The sequence below is a fragment of the Harpia harpyja genome, chromosome 3, assembly GCF_026419915.1.
Source record: "Harpia harpyja isolate bHarHar1 chromosome 3, bHarHar1 primary haplotype, whole genome shotgun sequence".
Classification (NCBI taxonomy): Eukaryota; Metazoa; Chordata; class Aves; order Accipitriformes; family Accipitridae; genus Harpia; species Harpia harpyja.
The window spans coordinates 71,349,922-71,373,389 of record NC_068942.1 but is presented as its reverse complement, the minus strand read 5'-3'; the positions used below and the strand labels follow the sequence as shown (position 1 = coordinate 71,373,389).

General features: G+C 48.1%; 1 protein-coding gene across 1 annotated transcript; it reads right to left on the bottom strand.

Moving 5' to 3' along the window:
- Positions 1 to 45: 45 nt before the first annotated feature.
- LBHD2 (LBH domain containing 2) lies at positions 46 to 22,500 on the bottom strand. Its single transcript, XM_052783256.1, has 5 exons — positions 22,315 to 22,500; positions 12,864 to 12,966; positions 8,496 to 8,586; positions 4,497 to 4,698; positions 46 to 3,349 (listed from the first exon to the last, which is right to left on the bottom strand). Exons 3-5 carry the CDS (start codon positions 8,583 to 8,585, stop codon positions 3,273 to 3,275), a joined length of 369 nt encoding a protein of 122 aa, XP_052639216.1. The 5' UTR covers position 8,586; positions 12,864 to 12,966; positions 22,315 to 22,500; the 3' UTR covers positions 46 to 3,272.
- Between the last annotated feature and the right edge of the window lie 968 nt (positions 22,501 to 23,468).

Genomic DNA, 23,468 nt, shown 5'->3' with positions numbered 1-23,468 from the left:
AATAACCCTTTGCATTTTTAAACCAAGACACTGTAGGTACACCACTTGTTCCAATCGGTCCAGTATAGGCATTTAATAGGCTAAATGGTGTAATACATCTACAGGACATACATTAGTCAAGTATTATGTACAGGTGGCATTTTACAAAATTAGAAAGAACTGAAATAGAGCAAAATCCAACAATGTCTTACTCCATAAAACTTCCTTTCTGCACTACATGAAATATTCTACAAGCTAGACTAGAAAAATATGACTGAATGTCTTTTTTTTTCCTTTTTAGTTTCTACAAAGCTTTTAATCCAGAAAAAAATACAAAACAACTATTGAGTTTATTAGAGAGACAACACTTGCACACAGACAAAGTAAGTAGACATTCATAGACCTGCAAGTTGAATAAATAGGGCTTGTTTGTATGAAACAATTTTCTCTCTGTCTTGCTCTCCTATTTTAGGGCCTCTGGCCCATGTTCAGAAAAATAAAAATGGGAGGAGGAGTTGGCTTTGCATGGTTGTTAAACTGAGGCCACACTGCTTTAGAAGAAAGCTTTAGTTTCAAGCATCCATTTGCTTCAGGTAAAATACTTCAAGGGAGCAGCACAAAAGAGGAAAAAGAAAAGAGAGGAGTAATTAGGCTGAAAGGAGGAAATCTGGCATTTCTATATGGGCTGTAGCTCTATGTACTAGGATGAAAAAAGTAGTGCTCCATGGCATTTTTTCAGGGTGTATGTAGAATTTTGTTGTTTCTTTGGGAAACTTATTTAGGGAAGTGCCATTGACCTCAGGTGGAAATAGGATAAGGGCCATCCAGAGCAGGAAGGGAGGGAGCGTCTGAAAGCAGATAGAGAGCACATAAAATTGGGGGAAGTGTTTCAAACAACTGTTTTTCCTTTTATAAAGCGAAAAGCAAATTAAGTGATATGTCTAACGTCATTCCTCACGGAGCTGGGCAGATGCAGATTGAAAGGAAATCACACAGCTAAAAATATGTCGTCACCATCGTTGTTTTCCCCCCAGAGCTTTGTAAAACTTCTTGACGGTCGATGCAAAAGCAGCATTTAAAGAGCACCTCGCATCCACCCGGCCACCTCCCCAGTGCGGCTCTCCTCCCGCCACGACAGCTGCAGACGGGTCCGAGCCGGGGACCTTCTCTCGCTGCTTCTGTGCTACCCAAACACGTAGCTTGAGCTTGTTCTTGCTTCGTTGGCTTTACCAGAAAACTGTCACCAGTGAAGGGGGTGATGGCGACAGCAGCCAGATTTAGGAGGTGCTCTTGAAGTCTTCAGTTACTCTGGTGAAATTTGGTGCTCTGACCAGAATCCCACTCATCCAACAAAATAATTCTGTGACAGTGTAGGTAAGAAAGTCTACATCAAGAAGGTAAAACAGATTGTTATATAGGTTGAGAGAGCAGAGTTTAACTTAAGTGTCACATTATACTATACTACACTGCTTATAAAAAGGGTCCTAGATCCCAAACACCCCAAATAATGAGCTATATAGTTTTGTACATAAATTAATGTTGCTTTGAAGTAAAATAGTCTCTTTCCTTTGTATTAAACATTCATTGCACAGAATTCTTTGTAAGTAAATATATTAAATTTGGTTGCTAAGAAGGTATAAACTTATCTTATTAATACATCTGGCCAATAAATTTTATCCACCATCACACAATTAACAGTTGCCGTTCGAGAAAATTATTATTGGAGAAAAGAAAGCACTTGGAAGTCAACTTAGGAGTTAACGCTGGAAGAAATCCTGTTATTTCGTTCCACCTACAGCGAGCGGCTTCTTCCGGCTGCAACATTAATTGGAAGTACAGACCCCATCCAGCCCTGCAGAGACGGAGAAAGCCAACTTCGTAGCTTATGGGACACTCGTCACTGACACAGTCAAACCCTTTTGAGTACATGCATTATCTATCTCCACCAACACTGTCCGAAGGGTAGCGTTTTGGGCCCAGATCGGTGCTTCTCCTGGGACGGTGGGAGGGAGTCTCCGGGAGGTCCCCATGCAGGAAGGGGTTCACCCCTGTCAAAATGGTCCCCAAATCCCCCTGGAAAATCCACTGGAGGCCCAAGGTGTCCAGAGACAGCCTGTCCCACCGCGAGCTCTGGTCTCCAGGAGGTGGCCGTGCAACCAAAGCCGAGGGGGCCGCGCCGCGGTGAGGGCACCCCCCGCCGCACGCGCTCCCACCGGCATTGCCGCTTGGGCAGGAGGCAGGCGGGTGTGCGTCCCGCCACCTCGGCCCTCCTCCGCCCCCTCCTATGGCGGGTGGCTCGGGGGGGACCTGGCGTCAGGCAAAATGGAGGGCAGGTTTGGGCCATGCTATGCAGCTCCTATCACCCACCCCCAACCACCACCCGGCTCGGGTCGAGGGAGGAACGGCTGGGCCTCTGCACCTACGTTATACACAAAACATACCAAAAGAGGAATTGTCACAACGATTTCTATTAACAAGGTGGGACAAATCCAGCCCTGGCGGAAGCGAGAGCCATCTCGTTGGCTTCAAGGGAGAGGAGCGTGCGCCACGCCACAGCTGGACCTGGGCCTCAAGAGTGCACGAACAGCACGATCCACCCGACCAAGCCTACAACAGACAGCCTCACTCCACAAACACCAGCGACTAGTTAATCTGCTTCATCAATGTACAGCGAGAAAGCATTTCCGAAAGGCGTGAGCCTTATTGAAAAGGCGGCTAAGAAAAGGCTGGTTCATCCAAATTTGCACAGGTTAGCCAAAGGGAGAGAACTGCTCTGGGCCGCCCCGGGACAGCAGCCTGGAGGCAAATCTTACACTTGCGTCTCTATACAAAAGTTACAAAATCAAATGGTGACATTATATTACATCTATTGTCCATAATATCACAGTGCTAGTTTTAAATGGCTAAAAACAAGAAAGGTTTTAGATTTAAGACATCCCTCCTGTAGAAATGTAACCCCTTTGTCCTGCTGTTGATACCTGAAAGCAGCCTTGCTCGAAAAAGGTAAAACCAATGAAATGTGCTAATTGAAATTAGGAGCATTTTTTCCTTGATAATCTCATATTTCCTAACACGTCCCATTGTTTCCCAAGGAAAAATTAAATAATATGAATCCCAGCCTGAAAATCAAAAAGTTGAAAAGAACAGTTCTAAAGCCCAGACGCTTCTTACCAGGTACTAACTAAATAAAACCCTTGCAGATTTAAATACAGATTACTTTGACATGTCTTCAGAGTGTGTTAGCTTTCCAACAACATTCACAATGAAGTTTCACTTCTGAGGCCATGGAGTCCCTACTCGTCCTCTTCAGTTCTGCTTTCCAGAGTATCTGTACTGTCTTCCACTTCGTGAGCTGGGTGCACTAAAGTATCTGCAAAGAAATGGCTCGTCAGTATTTATTTCCCCATACAGGTACAACAGCCTTCATCTGATTCTCTGCTCCACCAGGCACTTGATCGGTTAGGGTGATCAGACCTGACATAAGCAATTTGCTCTACTTGCAAACCAGTAGTTAAACCTGGAGTAGAGAACTCTGAGTGCATCACAGTCTGACTTTACAGGGGACTTGAGACCTCAGGACAGATATTAGTGAGATGAGGTGATGATCCCTATGCACAGCCACTGTAGCAGGAGGGCTACCTGCTGTCTTAGTGAAATCTGCACAAACTCTCCGTCCTGAAGACATAATGAGTCCTAATATGCACAAAAAACAACACAGAGACCATAATGTGCAACCTGGAGGTCAGGCCATAGATTTGGCTCATATTTCTTCTTGAATGATCAAACCCTGTGGTTGCCACCACCCAGAAATGCCAACTGGAATAGCAGGAGATTTGACACTTCAAGATCAGACCATTTGTCATCGCCCCTTTGAAGGTAAAGGAAGGTGCATCTTGCACCCCATCCTGGCTGCTGTCTCTGGACATTTGGGTGGCAAATGTTGGTGCACTGAAATGGAAACCATGTCACTCCTTAAGAGAAAAAGAGAGCACCAACATGAAAAAAACCAGAAATAAATAGACCAGTTCCACACTGGAGCATTCCCTGTGCAAGCTACACTCCAACAAGCTCTCACCTTTAGCCATGTTTACCCCACAATGACACTACTAGCCATATCTACATATTTGTGAGCTCCTGCTACACTAATGCACTCCTGGGACACCACGATGCTTTGAAAATGTGCAGCTGTTAAACACTTCGCTTCTAGGCTAGGAGATAGGGAGGTAGATCTATGCTATTGAACAGGATTACCATTTCCTAGAGTGAACTGCTAATGTGCAGTAATCTGCTTGTTGGCCATGTGAGTGGCCAGCACTGAGCCTGATGCAGATGAAAACACCATGTACTCAAAAGCTACAAGGAAACTTTCAGGCCACAGGACTCCCTCTCCAGTGCAGGTGTTTCTGGGCACCTTCAAGCACCTACTGCTCTTTGGTACGCTATTAACTTCAGTGCATGGCATGGACTGAAACTGCTATTTTCCTATGGGGAACAAGGACAAAATTACTCATTCAAACCTTCCAGATCCATCTGCTGCTGCTGCTGCTGGACACAGACTCTTTGGTCACCATGAAGACCCTTGTCCTCTGCTGATTTCAGGTCATCAGGAGGCCAGCGCAGCTCTCCACTCTCCACCTCCCCAGACTCGGTCGGCTCCACCACAATTGACGGCAGTCTTTTGGACAGCTTGGGGTACTTCTCACGTGAGTCTGGGAAGGCCTGGTGAGACATTTGGGGACACGTCCGTCAAAGCCTTGCCCAGGGATGCATATTCAGAGCAAGCAAAGTACATGCTCTGTCTTAGCATCCTTTCTACATTTGACATGCACTCCCAAGTCCATTAAAAACCCCCTTCAAACTGGTGCAGGGCAACAGTTCTGCACAGGGAGGATCTCAAAAGTAGCTAAATCCAGCTCCTTGCCGGCGCGGATGCAGAGGGGCTATAGGTCTCAGCACATTCTCCTCTGCACATATTGTCCCTTCCTGGGCAAAGAACCGACTTTGCTCGCCAGTGTGACGAGCAGACAATCGCCTTGACTTGCGTGATCGGACATGCGTAGTAAAAATGGAGACTTAGGCAACAAAATTCATTATGTTGCCGAACACTGGTGTTTCAGTTCTGGTGGATTTTTAGGACACAAAGGTCGTTGCTGTAACACTAAGCTAAATGGCTGCTGCAGCCCTTCTAGCTGTTGTCCTTTTACTCTGATATGATATTCATGTTTTCTTGTGGTGACAGTTTATTAAGAAGCCACCATTCTGCAGAGCTATTTTCTGTAATGTGAAACACTATATTTTATGATGCATTCATGCAAAACAGGTAGTCGCAGAGATCATCTTTACACAGAGGATGGTGCCAGCTATTATTTTCATTTGTCACATTGAAGCCGCAGGTCAAACACTATGCAGCGATTAAAGCTTGAAGCTGAACTAGGTCTTTTTAGTGAAGGATATTGTAACATATAAAAATGCTTTCTTGTTTTCAACATTGCTGGTTCATTTAAATCTCTCAGGGTACTTTGTTTTGGATTGGGGTTTCTCCTGGGTTTTTTTGAGGAACAGTAATTCCAGCTCCTGCAGGATGTTAACGTAAGACAAACTGTTGTTGCTTCACTGAAACCTTATCTCCTGGCTTCTAAAACTTCGGTATACCTGCACTAATGGGTTGTAAATTTCTCCATGCTAGCCGAGTTTTGTTTTGTTTTGTTTTGTTTGTAACAATAAAATCAAGGTGCAGACTAGGGGACTGAACTAGGGGTTGAGAGCAAGAACCATCCCAGTTTAACTCCAGGCACTGCCACAGATTTACTGTGCGCTGGTGGGAACCTCCCCCCACATCTGCAATACATTCACCACTGAATCGGGGTCTCTGGTTAGACTGAGCACTGGTGGTTATGTGGGCCAGTCTCAGCACAGCTCCTGCACAGGCAGAAACACACAGATATGCCCTAACCACCATAAAAGTGGGCATATCTCCCAGGGCACTGCCAGGGACCTGGGGGTGTCATAACCCACTGGAGGTGTTTGCTCCATGGCTTTTGCAACCTTCCTTCATCCCAGTAGCTGCTCTCTCTGAGCTTAGTGTTTAGTTGTCCCACTTGGTATCAGAGCTGGCATGGGGAGGCAAGCCCTTGGGAAGGGCAATTCTCTTCCTACGTGTCTGGGAAGCAGCAAGCACATTTTTATCATTGCTGCGATGCCTGTATCTGACTTCTGGAGATGAGGACGGACAATAATTCTCATCCTCACACCCCTGCTCCCCATGGTAGTGTTGCAGGGAATCATTACTCTTTGCAAATCTACACAAAGGTGAAAAATGTTGTATATCATTGTTAGTGTTGCAAAGTGAGACACAATTAAGAAGAAACTTCTTTAGTGAGAAAGCCCCTTCAGTGCACCTAGACCAGTGAATCACTGAAGGTAAACCTTTCTAATGCCACCCTAAGCTGCACCCACATGGGCATAACTTGTCCTGATCAAGCAATGCTGCTCATGCTGCCTTATCGGAAAAGTTACCCCCAACTTCCCATTACACAGCCTCCTCCTGTTTATAATTTGGAAAGACATTTCCATGGTAGCTGTCTTGACTGGAAGGAATTTTTAAGAGGCTGCTAATACAATCTTGCTATTTTCAAATATAAGACAAGGCAAAATCTCCTTGGCCAGGACAGGTCCAGAGACACCCCTGAGCTCTTCTTCAGACCCATGGCGGAGCCCAGCTCCCTGAGCCTCACCGCCTCAGCTGGCAGAAAAGAGCCATAAAATTGTGGGCAAATTGCCTTATTTCCTCCCAGGGCTGCACGTGCAGGTGACAGTGACCTCTTCCCCTGGCTGCTGCTCAGCCTACTTGGGTGGCAGGAGGCTGCGTGACAGCCACCCCATCCCCAAGCCTGCTGGCAACCCTGGCTGGGGGATCCAATACAAGAAAATTTCTGCTTTTTCATCTGCTTTCTGGAGCCCTAGGAAATGACACACACTGATCTAAAAATGTGCTAAGAGCCGACTATTATGGCTGCAACAAAATTTAGGAAAGGCACCTGTGCGGCCTCAAGTTGGCTATTTTTGCTTGTGTCATTCTCATATGGTCTTTTCTCACACCGATCACATAATGTTTTTTTCCACCAGAGCCCAGTATTTACCACATCCCTCCAGGAATGAGTCAGGACTGGCAGGAAGCAGAGCTGCCTGTCGGGCCTTGCTGTGTTTTTCTGCGGAAGCTGGAGTGTGTGACGAGTGGGCAGGAGACTGCAGGAAGAGAAGGACCGGTCTCCTGGCCAGAGTGCTTGGAAGTTGCTGGAAGAAACCTAGTTTTCCCACTGAGTCACTGATTTTGTGCTACCTCTCTTTTCTTTTTGCTTTTTTGCCTCAGGTGGCCATCACTAAAATGTGGATGGTACCACCTTCTCCCAGAGAGGAAGGGTAAAGGAGCTGGGGGAAAACCTCTGGAGCATATGATCAGGGACACCACAGAACAGCCCTAAATGCATAGGTGGAATCGGAGCTGGCACAGAGTTTGGGCAGCGTACACTAACACAATAATGAAAACCTGGGACTCAGTGAAAAAGAGGAAAGAGAATATTGAAAATGTGCTCTTTGAGTGAGCAGCATCTATCCTGTGCAGTCAATGAGGCATGGGAAAGCCTATGGTACACTCTTTCACTGCACACAGCCTTTCATTACATGCACAAGTGATCTGAAAGGAATTTGCAAAATTTCAGCTCTGACTTCCCTGGCTTCCAAATGCTTGGTTTTAACCTGCAATAGGCTGCTCCTAGAGTAGTTTTCTGAGTCTAGTCACAATAATACACCTTATGTTGAGAAGCAACTCAGGTCCACCAGGACACGTTTAGGTGGTTTGTCCCTGGCAGTGACACTGAGAGTCATGAGCACAACCACAGAGCACAAACGGGGGTGCGGGGGTTGTCACAAGGGGGGCTCGGGACATCGTGATCCCTCCTGCTGGAATTAGCACCGCAGGCGGGTATGAGAGTGGGTGTGTGAGGCGGCCTGGGGACAGAAAATGCTCTTGCACCTGCCAGCAAATGGCCCTGACCAGTGCTGCTGCTACGATGGCACAGCCATTTATGTGAATTACACAACCGTTTCAAATGGTCTCTTTTCTAAAAAGGGAGCTCCCTCTGAGCCTGAGGAAACTTAGCTCATTACAAGGGTGGCTGTATAAAAGCTGCGGTACAGTATTGGCTGGATGTATTCCATCACACGATGGTTGCTCGATCTGAACTCTTGGTGACAAACAGCCTCTTTGCTTGCATCCCTGCAGGGGCCGGGCATCGTTGTCACTGTGCCCCAGAGACCTGGCACCTGACAAAACCCTCCTGCCAGAACTCTTACCTTTTAAAAATAAAACCTAAGTAGGATCAAACAGGTATTTCAGGGCTTGTTCTTCTGGCAGCTGTGCTCTGCAATTCGACGTCTAACATGTATGACAGCTATTGGTTGCATTAAATTGCTTTCGAAAAGCAACTCAGGATACTTTCCAGTTTTTCTCAAGTTACCTGGCTTGAAGGGCCTCCTTCTTCCTCAGGAGTCTGGCTGAGCGCAAATTCCTCCATCACCGGTTCCCGTGTGTTCATCACCTCTGTCATGCTGCGAATATTAAAGCAGAATGGGAAAACTCAGCTCTGAGCTTTGGCCCAACACTTAATTTAAAAAAAGACATTAGCTTTTCATATTTGTTAAAATAATTGCGTTACAGACCGTGCTTTCTAAACAGCCCACCGAGAAGCGTTTCCATGGCCCTCCAAGCCAACTGCTACTGCTGTGTGCCGTGATGCAGAGCAGGGCATCAACCCCAGCTGCCCCCCTGGGACAGCAGAGAGGACCCCCATAGAGTCCCAGAGTCGTCAGCAGGAAAATGGGAGTCCTCCAATGTTATCAGCAAACAGTTTATTACTGATATATGAGCTCAGAAATTGCATCTGTTGACCAAAAAAAGTTACTCATGGAAATATCAGCCTTGAATTAAATTCTCATTCTGATTCCTTGTAATGTTTTCAGTATTTGCTCTTCCCAGATGTCTCTTCCATTTAGTCATGAGCCAGCACTTCTTTTTAAACTATTAATTCAGACACACCAGCTGTATCGGTGTCTAAGGGCCAGATTTTCAGTAGTCTTTACTTGCCTGAGAGGTGTTGAGTGGGATTTCCAAATGCATCAGGGAAGGTCTGGCACCTAAATTTCATTTAAATCAGGGACTTCGGAACCTAATCTGCTTATGTGCCCATTAAGCATCCCCCTGTGCTGTTTGGCACCCAAAGCACTACAGCACTGGCCCTTGCGCTCTCCTCGTTCCGCTGGGCACTTCAGCACCCTGGAGCAGAGGGATGAGAGCCAGCTGCAGTCCCCGCTGCAGGGAGCTCAGCCCAGCCCATGGCTGGGTAGCTGCACATCTCTATGGCGTTAGGATTTTCCTCACATTTGAGATTTATAGATACAGTGTTCTACTGAAAAATTTGAGGATGCCTGAAAACTTCATAATGCATATTAAGCGCGTAGGAGCAAACAGAGCCTGAACCACTCTGACCTACAGACTGAAGGGGACACATTCATTTTGGACGGGAATACATCAGCCCTCGATGGGTCTGGCCCCGGGCATTTCACTCTCTCTAGCTGGCATTTGTCAGGTACAGCAGCTACTGGCTGCCGGAGCCTCCTGCAGCACGCAGAACGTAGGCATCCTCAATTACACCGCCCTGCCACCTGCCACAGCAAGCACCCCTTTAGGCACGACTAAATGCTGCCATTAATTCTGGTCCTGCTTCGCTCACAAAAGCCTTCTTTGTAAAGGCTGCTCCTACTGAGAAATGCAAACTAAAACATCTTAAGGATAACTTGTTTCAGGCTTACATTACCAATTATCCCACAAAGCTAAATTTTACAGTATCTGCAATTACTACAAAACCCTTCACAATGACTTTAATTAGCTGTAGCACAGAGCAGCGTGATATCACAGAGACTTTCACTCCCACTGCATCATATTTAAAAAAGAGCACGGCAGACCCAGGAGACACTTGAGCTCAGCTGTGGGCCAGGACCCGACCCCATAGGAATCCATCAGCTTAGGGAAAAGCCCTGAAGCGCCAGCCTTGGACCCAACAAACGCCGAATTAAACAGCACGCTTCCTGGTACGCACACACGAGGAGAGCAGAAGCAGGCTCTGAAACTCGGCAAGAGGCTGAACCAAACCCCTGACCTGGGCATCCCCCAGCTTACACAGCCTGAATCCTCCCAGAGCCACGGCACAGTAGAAGAGGGACAGATTCTGCCTGTTTGGAAGAGAGTTTTGAGCTCCCTGCCCTTGCTTGGACCTGTACCCCTCTCCAGGGACACCACAAACCACCTAATCGGTAAAATACATTTATTTTCTGGACACATGCTTTTATTCCTGCAGCATCCAGTGGGCCATACCACTGGACACCCACGGACAACAGCACTGAGGGAGCGGTGATCTGGAAATGGAAGACCCTTTCCCGGAGCAGTGACCGTGGGCCCAGCTGTGCCAGCTGTTCCTGCCACCTGAGACAGTGCTTAAAAGGACAGAGTCGTGCCCTTGGACCCTTCCTTGCCCAAAAGGAAAGCAGCACTCCCTCCGTTGCCTCCTCCCTCTGATCACCGCTGGTGCTCATGCGGTTCTTGCCTTTTTTCCCCGTCCTGGTCCTGGTCTCTCCCTTGGTCCCAGAGGGACCCTTTTGCATCCCTCCTGCTGCCCCACCAGCGCTGCCTCTGCAGATGACCACAGTGGGCCATAGCAGGACGCCTCTCTCCCACCCCAACTCTTCGGGAAGAATTGGTTTGGGGAGCTTTCACACTGCCTGTTAGCCAGACCCAGCCATGAGCCTGGAGGAGCACAGGGCCCACTGCTCTGATCATGTCCAAGATGAACGTCTTTCTTTTCAGATCCTTTTTGGGGTTCAGTGCCCCATCCCCAGCTGTCCTGGACTGCAGGGAAAGGGAAATGAGAATGTGTGTGTCTGGATGGAAATAATCTTGGTGGCTTTGTGGGGGGCTGGGATTTATGAAGTCTTGGGCTTGGCTACCACGGAGAAGACGTGTCCCACTGCTGTGTGTCCTGGGGGTTGGTCCCAGCTAGCCAGATGCAGATTCCTGCAGTCGCCCACAGCTGGCTGGTTTATTTTAGCAGCCTTTCAATATGTACCAAGTGTTTAAAACACTTCTCTGTCCTTGTTCCATGGGACATTAGAGATATACATCCACACATGCACTGTCAAATGTGTCATATGAGCTCAAAGATGTTGTTAAGACCTCATGAAATTCTATTATTGAGCAATAATGGGCTCCGTGCTTCCCTAAGACCACATTACACCCCGCAGATTATTTCTAAATGACAAAGACAAATGATTCTGGCTAGGAAAATGGTGACAGTCCTGCCAGTGTTACAGCAGATGCCTCAGTGAATCAGCTCCCAAGCTGTTGAAGCCCAGGCCATTTCACAAAATCTGTGCAACTTAAGGCTTTGATTGAATAGGATGGCAGAAGTGATTGTATTTGATGTGTTTCAGAAAAGAACATGGGGCCATGCAATTGGCAAAAGAATTAGGCTTTAACTGGAATAGATTAATTGTTCTCAGTCTCCTCTTAAAAACAGTAAAGGAAAGCAGAAGAATCTATATGGGCTGTGAAAGCAGTGAAGCTTCCAACAAGCTTAACTAGGTATTTAACACTAAAAATAACTAGAGGTAAAATAATTGAGAATGCCGCTGCAAATCAGTTCACCTGAAACTTCGAAATCACCTGTAGGACATCACTGAATTGTTTATAAAGCCACAGAATATGAAAAAGGGGTTTGGTGGCTGCTTAGGGCTTTTTTAGCTATGATATGATTCATGTGCAGAAGGATTTTTTACTTTTCAGCCAGTTTTGATGGAAGAATATTGAGCCACTTTTAGTGCTGCTTTTATGTGAGATGTACTAACATATGACAGAAAAGTGGCTGATACAAGCAAATTATTATAAGAACGATATCTTTTTAAAATTTGGTCTTGCATTCATTTTATGTACAGTAGATGCTGATACCACCAATGACATACAGTAGCCATAGTGATGCAAAACAAGGCAATAAATAGCATTTACAAACAAAGAATAAATTCTGTTCTGGTGGATGAGTCACCTACTCCGAACCTTAAAATTCTTGTGGCAGTGAATTAAGGGATGCATTTACTTCCCCTAGGTTTCATTAAGCGCAAATATACCAATTATGAAAAGAAAAAGCAAAATCTGTTCTTGCTTTTCTGTGAGAAAACTGCATTTGGAGAAGATTATCTTACATGCAACTGTTACAGTTGCAGGACCACGCTATGCTGATCGTTTTCCAGGGGCATGGAGCAAATGTACAGCTTGCTTTCTGCTGTTTGTGATGGCACTAACAAGGTCAGTAACATACAGCAATATATAGGCTGACAAGTGCTAAACCACCTACCATAAGAAAGTGCTCAGAAACAATGCACACATTTTTATTTTAGGTTTTGAACAGAGGGTGAAACTGACCTGTGAAATTCCTGGTGGCAAAACAGTATTTGAATGAAGACCAGCTTCAGGATTCAAGAACGTGAAGCATTTATGTGGCTACGGAAAAGAGGCAGCTTGTGTGATGCAAGCAAAGATTTCCTTAAGAAGAGGGGCAAAACCACATTTTATGGGACAGGCTGAGCCACAGTTAGGAAGAGCTTTTTACCTGAAGCAAGGATCAGCCTGGAGGATGCTCAGACATGCACCACACTGTGGCCTGATCCTGCTCTCACCTCACCAACCAGGACAGGCAGCAAAAGTGGACACCCAGCCAGGGCATGGGGCTCCGTGGGAGTAAGTGGCGAGTACAGGGCAATGACAGAAGAGAGCGTGTTACCTTCAATCACATCAACGGATGTCGCTTCCAAAAACTGTCCTTGCTGCAGGCGTTCACGTTGTTGATGAAGTGTCGTGCAAACTCTGTCAAATCCTAGAAGTGCCTGAAAGAGACAATAAAACAGAGTCAGAGCGTGCAACCAAAGCGAGAACGCTGGCAGTAACTGGTGTGAAAGAGTACTACTGAAAACTTGCTGCAGAAACTCCTACTGTATAATCTTCTATGCCAGATGGTATTTGATCTCACTAAGGACGCAGCTCGTAGCATACCTTGTGTATTACCGAGGCAATTAATGTTCCAAAACCACCCAAAGCTCTTAGCTGAAATACCTTGCAATCTGACTCTTTTTGTGATGCTAAACTTTATTCCTTAGTGTAAGCTACACAAAACCTGCTGAAACTGGGACAGTCTGAAATTCTCCCATACAGGAATTTTGATGATAGTTGGAAAACCAGAAAATAAAAATCTACACCCCTATTTGGCAAGATCAGCGTGCTTAATGAGACACGGTTCAAACCATCAAAGAATGAGATTCCTGCTCAAGAAGCTACTGGTCAAGGCACAAAGAAGAGAAAATACGCTGAAAGAAGGATACCTTAGGATTACATTACTGCGCATTTCTTTCAGATATCACAGGAGAAGTGATTTTTGCAAAGGTCTGTTCCAAACTGAAGGTAATACTTTGACGGCTATCAGGACAGGGAGCCTGGTGAGCAGAGGTGAGGATCGCACCATTTCAAAGCGTGAATCACTGATTTCTGATGTCTTCTCTGTCAGAACATCTTAGCTGAAGAGCTTGAGGAATTACAGTGCTGAATATAGTCAGTATCTTGGCCAAAGATGATTTTCTGAGAAATTTGTTTAGCCCTACAGCTTGCCAAATATATATTCATGCCAGCCACAGCTATTTCCTTGGATGGGAAAAAGGTGTTTTCAGTGAAGTGAATGGCACTAGTGTATATATTTTATATCCTCCAGTGGTTTGGATTCCAGCCCAAGTGATTAAACAAATCAACCTGCTCTGGAAGCCTTCCTACCAAGATTTATAACACTGGATTAACTGCACACTGATTTTATTCAAAAACAGTGACAGAGGAAAAATTGTGCATTGCATTCTGGAGTTTCTTCTCATGCCACAGGCCATGCGTATTGCAAATTAGGGAAGCAGGAAATCACATCTCCATCCCCAGGATTCAATTCAGAAGGTTTAATTCTTGTCTGGCAATTTTCCTTCCTAACCAATGATCAAACCAACTTCAGAGAGGCTAATGTTTTTTCCCTTAAAAATTTACAACTACGCTCAGTGCTTGTCTCTTGTATGGAAACCAGGGAGCATCCAACACCATGTTATCCAACACTCCGGGAAGATTTTTATCCCACTACCCATTACAAAACCGCTGCTATTAAACCCATGAAAATTCAGCATGAATTTGTCTACCTTCAACGTCTCCTTTAGAAAAGACTGGATGTAATAAGAACAGTTACTACACTGAGTCATCTGTCAATGACAGACAAAATGGTGTAAGAGAGAACGAACTAGGTACCACATGGCCACTGGTTGGAATCCAAGCCAGGCCACTTGCTGTTTAGAGGTATCTTCAGATGCCTGGTTAGCTGTATACAAGGATCCACACAGTACTAAATTAATTAAACCCACATCCATTGCTTTTCCAGTCTCAGCAAAGGACCTCTGGATTTGAACTGACCCAAGACCAATCTCTTCTCCAATGTTTTGGGCAACTCTGTCCTATGGTGCATGCAATGTTTGAGAGGGGATGTCAGGACCTGGGGCTCAGCTACTTGACTGCTGGAATAAAAAGAAAATCACTTAAGGACTGCAGTGTGGAAGAATTCCCTTCTCCCAGCCCCACAGCCATATTTTAAAACAGGAAAACTTCTTCCCAGTCAAGATTGTTGAAGAGTTCAGTGTTTCCAGTGTATAAAACTACCAGAATGCATTTATTCTCTAAAGAGGAAATGCTCACTTTATCTACCTAATAGATGTGATTATCTTCTTTGGCTGACACTAGAGAAAACTAATACTCTTCCTTCTACAATACTGCTTTATCTTTTAAAAACAAGGCACGGCTACTGAGACCACGCGACAAGCCTTTACTGCAGTGGAAGCAGTCTGGAATTTACTCAAGTAAAGCCTTTCTCTGCTTATCTGTTCTTGTCCCTTCTTACTTTTACCCACCTTTTCTGCTTTGCTGATTAGTCCAGCCTGGAGCCCGTTTGCTCAATGCACCCTCTCCCAACCTACCCCTCTTCCGCCCCCAAAATGCCTTGCCCTCCTTTGCCTCAGCTTGATAACCAGCTTCTTCTCTGGCTCCAGGAGTACCAACATAGCTGTGCTGCTATTAACAGCGACCAAGAAGTCTCAAGTCTCAGAGCCCAGTGACACTGCCTGGCCACCCATCCTCTGCGCTTGGAGAGCCCTGCTACACCTCCCAGTAAAGAACAGTTGATTTAGGGACTACTCCAATGAGCTGGTCACATCCTGCCTCTTTAGGAGCCATAGCACCAAGCAAAGTGTGAGGAGATACGACCAAGGTATGGTAAGAATGATAAGAATGATAAGAGAGCTGATTCCACCAGTGAGACGATGCAACACTTCAGTGGTGGCCCCTTTGCCTAGATCAAGGGCCTTCAGCCTCCCACCCCACACAACGGGATGGATTTTGGCACGGACCAAAAGCCCAGGCACCAAAAGGTGCTCTCTGGGCTTCTCTCCCACTTTGGAAAGCATCTGGGACACATTGTGTGTTTGGAGTTTCTATAGCACAAGGACACGGTCTGTCCCGGTGGCGTGGTCTCACCACCTACGGGAGGACAACCAGCACCAGGGAGCAGAAGCAGGATGTCATGCAGCAATTCTGACCAGCTGGGGTGTGTGGGAAGCCCAGCCTGGCTGTCTCTCCTGGGCTGCGCCTGGCCTTGCTGTGCAGGGATAGGACTCCACCATGCACAGCAGAGGAGGCCTTTCCTTGAGATAAATCCACTGTGAATTGCAAAGTAGATGTTTTTAAGGTGAGTGCACTTCACTGGGCAAAACAGAAACAGGAACCGGCCACAGGTTGCAATCCTAGCAGCCTGCAGATTGGCCGCTCGATAAAGGCGCCCCGCATTTCAGAGGTGCCGAGCCCCAACACTTCCCCGGTAGGCAGCAGCACCTCCGACATCAGGTCACTTATTTAGAGATGCCTCCTACTCTGAAAGCATCACCCCTCCTCTCCCAGCTGCCCCAGTGTTGGAGACATCTGGGTGGCAGAGGGAGACCTGACCCCAGGGTGCCAGGGCTGCTGGTATAGATTAGCAGGGGCTGCGGGACAGCCTCCTCCCCTCCCAGGCTTCCGGAGTTAATCATTCCCTCACTGAGCACTCATGGAAATATTATGATAACAGCCTAACAATACCACATTGAAGGTGCACCTCCTAAAAAATAAGTGTAGATAGGCGGCAGAAATTGGCCTTGAACCACTGCTCTGCGTGCAAATTTACCATTTTTCTGGCACCGCAGAAACTGGAGCCCTCCCCTTCTTATTTCAATGGGACAATCCCAGGGGCTTTACCAGCCCCGTATTTAAATTGTGCTGGAGAGACGTCCCCCACATGGCTCTGCGGGCTCAGCTTCACGTGCGGGAGGACTGTAAAGACCGAGTTCTGGGAGCTCGCCCATGCAATCGCAGCGCACACACGGTTCCCACTGATTTCAGATAGTGCCTCAAACAAACCAGGAGTTCAGCCTTGGGCGTCCGGTCCCCCCTGCTTCACCCCACTAAAGCCTCTGGATAAATGCAAACTTTTCTTCATTCAAGGCGTCTAGTCTTTGTGTGCTACAAAAAGAAACCCCTGCTGTTGATTACAAGGAAAATTGGGACAGGGCATGCATAAGAATGGTGTTACGCAGGAGAAGCAATGGGCTACTGCTTGATTTTTGCAAAGTGGAAAATTTCGACGGGCCACAGTAAACCCTGCTCAGCAGTTCCCAATAAACAAACACATCCAAGGAGGTTTTTCCACTCAGAAGGAGTGCCTTATTTGGGCCACTTTGCTGCAGCAGATCGGGCTGTCAGTTCAGCCAGGGTGGATGAGTGGGCGATCTAGGACAGAGTTACGCTTGTTGTGGCTGATGAAGCCATGAAGGAGCTACTCACACTGTACCAGAAGGTGCACGTCCCTGCAAGGAAATGTCAGTTGGTGTTTTCTAGGTCCAGGTGCCTCTGTGGATCCAACTCTTCTATGCCTCAGTCTTACGTTAGTGTCCTAGGAGGATGCAGCTACGGCTTATGCCCTGCAGTGCTTCAGGCCACACAGGTGGCCTGGGCCATCCATAGGTAGGACCATGCCCAGTACCTCTGCCGAGGGTGGGATACTAACTTCAGCATCTTGGCACAACCCAAAATAAGCACTTACCTCAGTGACACCCTGCAGCCTCCAATTTCCGTGACTGCCTACTGAGCTCAGCTTTTGGACACTGTGGATAGGAACTTGGACAGCTTCTTTGTTTCCCCTGGTTGCACATTTGTAATGGATGCACTTTATGAAGTGTTGTGGATTCCATGGGACTAGCGAAATGTAAATTACCGTATGGATCACGGAAGATAAACGCGCGTGTGTATGAACTCCTATTTAAACCTCCCACTTCTTTTTGGATGCAAATCTCTTTCCTAAGCAACAGAGAAAAGTGCGATATGTGTCAGAGTCTGGAGATTAGAGATCTGTTCTGTTCCCTCATTTCAGAAGCTCTTGTCTTCGGCCACCCACACAGTACTTGAGTTCTGCTCTCCGCAGGCCAAAGCTGCCTTCCTCTCCTCGGCAGCGTGTGCTCTGCAGAGGATGTCGATCTCTCTCAGGAAGCAGCAAGATGAAATGACTCTCGATGTGGAGGAGCAGGCATTTCAGCATGAGACACAGCACGTAGTTTGGGAGAGCGAAAATGGGTAGGAGGCTGCTATTTCCAGACCATGCTGCCTCTCACCGCTAACTTCACAGCGAGCTGCAGTTTTTACTGTTTCTGCTCCAAAGAAGCTACTGGGGTAAATATCATCCTGGGGAATTTCTCAAACACTCATCTGCGGACTACCAACACTAGAAAACACAGGCTCGCAAAGGGCATGGTCCTGGCAGATCACTCTAACTCAGCCTTCTCGACTCCTGGTGTTGCACAGTGAGGCATCAGGGAGCCGTTGATCTTCTTGCATTCCCAGCTCCTGGAGTGCCATGACTACACGCAAACCTCAACTTCCAGTTTGTTGTAGTTGTCCAAGTTCCTACTGGCCCTGTTTGCAAAAAGGAGCTAGAAACTCGACTCATAAGTAGCCAAAGAAGGAAAAGAACTAAAATGTACCTGTGTTTAATTATCACAATTTTCAAAGCAATCTCATGATTTGGGGGTGATTTAACTCAAGGTTTTTTGCAAATGATGTCTGCGACGCTGCTTGCTATGGGTGCTTCCTTGGTAGGTTTTTCTTTTTTCTTTTTCTTTTGCCTGGCTGCTTTAGAGAAGCTCATTTATTTCAGCTCTTTGATCTCAGCACTAAACTACCTGAGCTTCCTCGCGGAAGATGCCACAAGGGATAGGTACGGCAAGGGAGGAGAGCAGGGCAGCCAGCCAGGATTCTCCGAGATAAGGATGAGGAGCAGACAGCCAGGAAGCATGTGCAGAGCAGTGGAGGGAGGAAGAAGCAGAGCAGATGGGAAGAATGACTAAGCCAGCTCCTCTGAATGCTGGTAGACCTCGGTATCGTGGAAATCTCCACAGAGTCCTCATGGAACTGTGTGCCAAGAGAAAGTTTGGATTTATTTTTTTTAACATCAGATTCAGCAGCTAATTGATGTGAGAGGACCTCATTAAGAAAACAGCCCCATCAAAATTAGAGATAAGCCTCAACAAGCTGTTAAATGTTTTTAGAGGTATCTCTTCTGGTACTTGCTGTGCAAATACTCTCTCATCCGAGAAGTTGCTTTTGGGATCAGAAATGCCTGTGCCGAGCAGAGTGTTTCTGAGCTCCTCTCACACAGCAAACCTTGCATCGGCTTCAATTTCTCAAAACAACCTTATGAAGCCAACACCTTACAAATAAGTATATTATTCCTTCTAATTCAGAGCAACCGTTACTAAAGGGTCTCAGGAAGAAATGGTTTTGTTTCTGGGATCTTCCCTGGAAGATGACAATTCTCTCATCCCTCATATTTCATGCCACGATTGTCCCTCACCTCACAAGCACCCGTGGGAATTGGTGACAGTTGAAAATTGGCTTCATGTGCTTCTTTCTACTATTCCCTAGGTATTTCTGGCTGGTCCTGAATTCAGGCCACAGTCCCACAAGCAGAAGATGAGTGGGAAAAAAACATCATAGAGCATCAACACAGAGCAGGTGATTCTTAGATGGAAATGTCAGGGGAAATGGATTGCGAAATGTCTGATGTCTTTCTGGCACTGTGAAAGAATACTCTGGATAGTCTATCGCTAGGCTCATTTCTAGGTAACAGAATAGGATAAGAGGTTAGGTACAGTCAGGTAGAACAGTATTTACTTAAAAGATAAACTAGTTCTTTCTCTGTAAATTTGGGGAAATTAGAATATGATGCTATTAGTGCTGTAATATGATGCAATATTGAGCATTTAGTAGCGAATTCAGTAAAGCCAATGCAGTAAAAGTGTTAGATTTAAATACCAAGCAAACAAAAAGCCACCAGACACTCCTAAGAGAACAATGACAACAAAGAGACTTTTAATGTTCCCTCTTGGTAATTAACAGCACAACCGCAGGTGTCACGACATCACAACCTAACACCAGAGATGCAGCTGGTTTTGTCTATGAATTAAAACTCCATCGCCTTAATTGAATTTCCAAGTATGGGAAGTTGCCCCAGCCTGAGATGGAGGATATGAGAACACTGTGTGCTATCGCAGTAGGGGTGGGCACGATGGAGGGTGAGGACAACACACAGCTGAAAATAAAGAAATTATTAAAAAAATTAAAATGCAGTATTTTTTTTTTGAGTCATTAACGCTGAAAGCAGATATGCATTAATAGGAGTGTGAGTCTTCCTGCCGACCAATTAACATGCACCTTCCGGATCTAGAGGTCTCCTAAATATTTGCACAGAGGCAGTTTATGTGCGTGCATGTCAGAGATAGAACTCAGCTGAAAATTCAGGCTGCATCTTACAGAAGTTGCAGTGGTCTCAACAGAGAAGCTAGACTTGGACTATCTTCTCCTAGTCCTATGGGGATACGGGTACTATGGGGCAAACCACTGTGGGTTCAGTCAATGCACCCTGATGAGAGCAGGGGATCGTCCTGCTGGACCACAGCTTCTTCCAGCACTGGTATCTGCTCTGCACAGGACAGTACTGGTCATGCTCTCTCCAAACCATGAAGGAGAGGTGATCCCAGCCCCTACGGACTTACGATGAAGGAGGGACAAAGGCTGAAACAGGGGGCTGAGACAAGGTTTTAAGGACCTGTTGGTATCAACCAGTCTCTTTCATTCTACCTGCTTGTTATTGGTTGGCAGTTTTCCTGGGGTTTGCAATAAAGCCTTCCTTTGAAGATGGAAAATGCAGGAAATTGATTCATTTACAGATTTTTCCAGAGAACGTACACATGTCTGAGGAGCACAGCGAAGGGCTGTGGCTGAGGCAGATGCTGGTCTCCTTGAAGTCCTAGCAGGGCTCCTGCTGCCTTACATGACACAGGATCTGCCCCGGATCAAGGCTTCTCTGACCGACCCTCCAAAATCGACAGATGTGGTTAAATAGGCTCAAACGCAGGGGAATAATTTCAGAAATGAGGGAGAAGGAGCAATTTCAGCCTGTGACACGGTGGGGTTGATACCTGATCTATGCAAAAGCCTGTTGCTTAATACAAAGAGATCATTGTGAGAAGGGAGGGAAAGTAGCGACTATATTTGCACATTCATTTCTTCTGCTAAAGTAATGTACCAGAGACGTTAGAGGAAATTCCACTTGATTGACAAATTGTCAGGCTAGATGGGGAAAGCAAGGAAACCAGGTCAAGTCATTCCCTGTTTGCTTGTTTTCTCTCTGTAATCATAATGTTGACTCTGAAAACATGTTTTTTAAGTGGAATATTAATTATCAAAATCCTGAGCTGTGAGCTGGATTCTTTTCTGGGCACAAAAATTTGTTGCTCATTAAATCTAAGAGAAGGAAAACACTGGCTCGAGCCTGGTTGCGTGCAGGCAGATTTCCCCGCTTCACCTTCATTTTCAGGCTACTCATAAGGAGGCATTGTGCAGAGAACCAGGCTACAGGACAGGTGTGAACAGCAACTTCTGGGTCCGTCAGTAAGATTTGAGCCTATAGCCGGGAGGGCTTCCTTCGCTGTACTGACTATACAACTGCAGTAAAGATCTCAGTCAGGAAAAGACTAATGGAAACAAATTTCTCTCTGTGTATTGCTTATTGTGGCTTGAGGGGTTAATGCTACATCCAGGCTAACCTAACTCCCCTCCGCGACTGTAGCCATATTCAGAGATCTACAAACACTGCTCTGTCCCAGATGAAAAGAAAATTTTTGTGGTATGTTCATTTGGCAGCAGGAAAATATTCACACCCCTTGCTCAGAGTGAAACATAGTCCTCATTTACAGAGCAAAGTAGGTTCTTTCTTTCTCTACAAGTAATCGTATGTGTGGTATTTGCTACCTGATGGGAAAAGCAGGATTTCAGTGTTCTTTTACCCAGTTCAGCTAGGCTGCAAGCAAAAGCATCATTGTCTTAAACTTGCGCTTTGTTACGCGCTTCCTCACCTCAAAAGTTGCCTTGGGAAAAAAAAAAAAAAAAAGGGGGGGAATAAACGAACAGCTGAGGCGATCACAGACCACAAACAAACAACTCCCTCAGTGCTACGCTCATTCATCAGGATTCCTTCACACAGCCCCTTCGGCTGCCGAACAAGTTGGATGGTTCTTTTTTAAAGGAGAACCCGTTTTTCAGTGAATTCTCCTTAACGTCCTTTCCTCCTCCAAAAAAAAAAAAAAAAAAAAAGCATCTGGAGAAACAACCCACCGCGGAGCCGCACTTTCTGCCTTTCCTTCCCCCGTAACTCCCCGCAGCCAGGCGTGGAAGCGAGACACTTTTCCCGGACGGCGCTCGGACGGCTCCCGCGCCCCGCTCCCCGCCCGACCCGACCCGCCCCGCCCCGACCGGCACCGAGCCGCACCGCCGCCCCAGCGCCCGGCTCCGGCTGCCGGCTCCGCCACGGGCGCGCTGCCCCACGGCGGCAGGGAGCAGCCTCCCGGGCTCCGGGCCGCCGCCGCGCGGGGCTGCAGGCGGAGGACTCACAGGTGGCGGCTCGTCCCCGGGGGCTGCCGCCGGACCCCGCAGGCGAGCCCGGGACGGCCGCCCCCCGCTCCCCGCCACCCGCGCCTCCCCCGAGCCCGGCGGAGACCCCCCCCGCGCCCCCCGGCCCGGCTCACCGGCGGGGCAGGCGAGGCGAGGCGAGGCGGCAGCCGCCCGCCGCCCATGCACGGCGGCAGAGGGGAGCCGGCAGCTCCGTCAGCGCGTCCGCATCCTCCCGGGCCGGGCGCTGGCACCGCCGCCGCTGCCGCGGCACCTCCCCGCCCGCAGACCGGCCCCGCCGCTGCCAGAGCGGGGAAACCACTCCCCCGGCAGCGCCGGCGGGGCGGCGCGCAGCCACGGCCCCCCCGGCACGGCACGGCACGGCACGGCACGGCCCCCCGCCGCGCCCCGCGTCGCCCCGCGGGAGGAGGGGGGGGAGTGGGGGCGGCAGCCCTCGCGGGGCCGGCACTTTCTGGGGACACGCGTGGAACCGCAGGGCCCCCACCCAGCCCCGGCCCCCGCACGGTCCCGGCCCACGCAGCGCCCCATGCGCGGGACAGAGGGGCCCCGGGAGCGGACACTGTCCCGGAGCGGTTCCCCCCCTTGCCCTGCTCACGGGTGTGGGGCTGACCCGACCCCTCCCCGCAGCGGTCCCTGCTGAGAAAACGCTGAATTCAGGAGGCACAAACTTTTTCTGGTTCTTTTTGGGGGTTTCTCTCGAGGGGGGAGCGGGTGCTTCACCCCAGGGCGAGTTTCCCAGCTGCACCCCCTGCCCGCGGCAGGGACACGCTCTCCTGGGGGCAGCATCCCATCACCACCACCTCGTCCAGAGGGGCCACAGAGCTGGGGCTGGCAGGCACACGATGCCAGGGCTGTGATAAGGGGCTCCCCCCTGCCAGGGGGCTATCAGGAGCCCACCTCAAACCCACTGGAGAGAGGCTGTCAGGGGAGCGTTTGCAGCTCTGCTTCTATTTGTGATGCTGGGGAAAGAGGCAGAAAACACCCGCAGTGGGGTGAGGCACTCTCGTGGCAGGAGCCTGCGGAGCAGCGGTGGAGGGCTGTGGCCCCGGAGGGCTGTACAAAGGAGCATGGTCCCCCCCCCCCCCGCACTGCTGTGCATCCCCCAGGGAAGCAGCTCGAGCGCAGGCGCTGAGGGGTGTGAGGGGGGCCGAGACATGCCTTCCTCCTGCTGCACATCCAGCAATTGGAGCTGTGGGTTCGGCCGGCAGAGATGCAGCCCCTGGGGTCCCCTCTTCGCTTGGCCCCGGGAGCAGGGGGGCTCCAGGGAGGG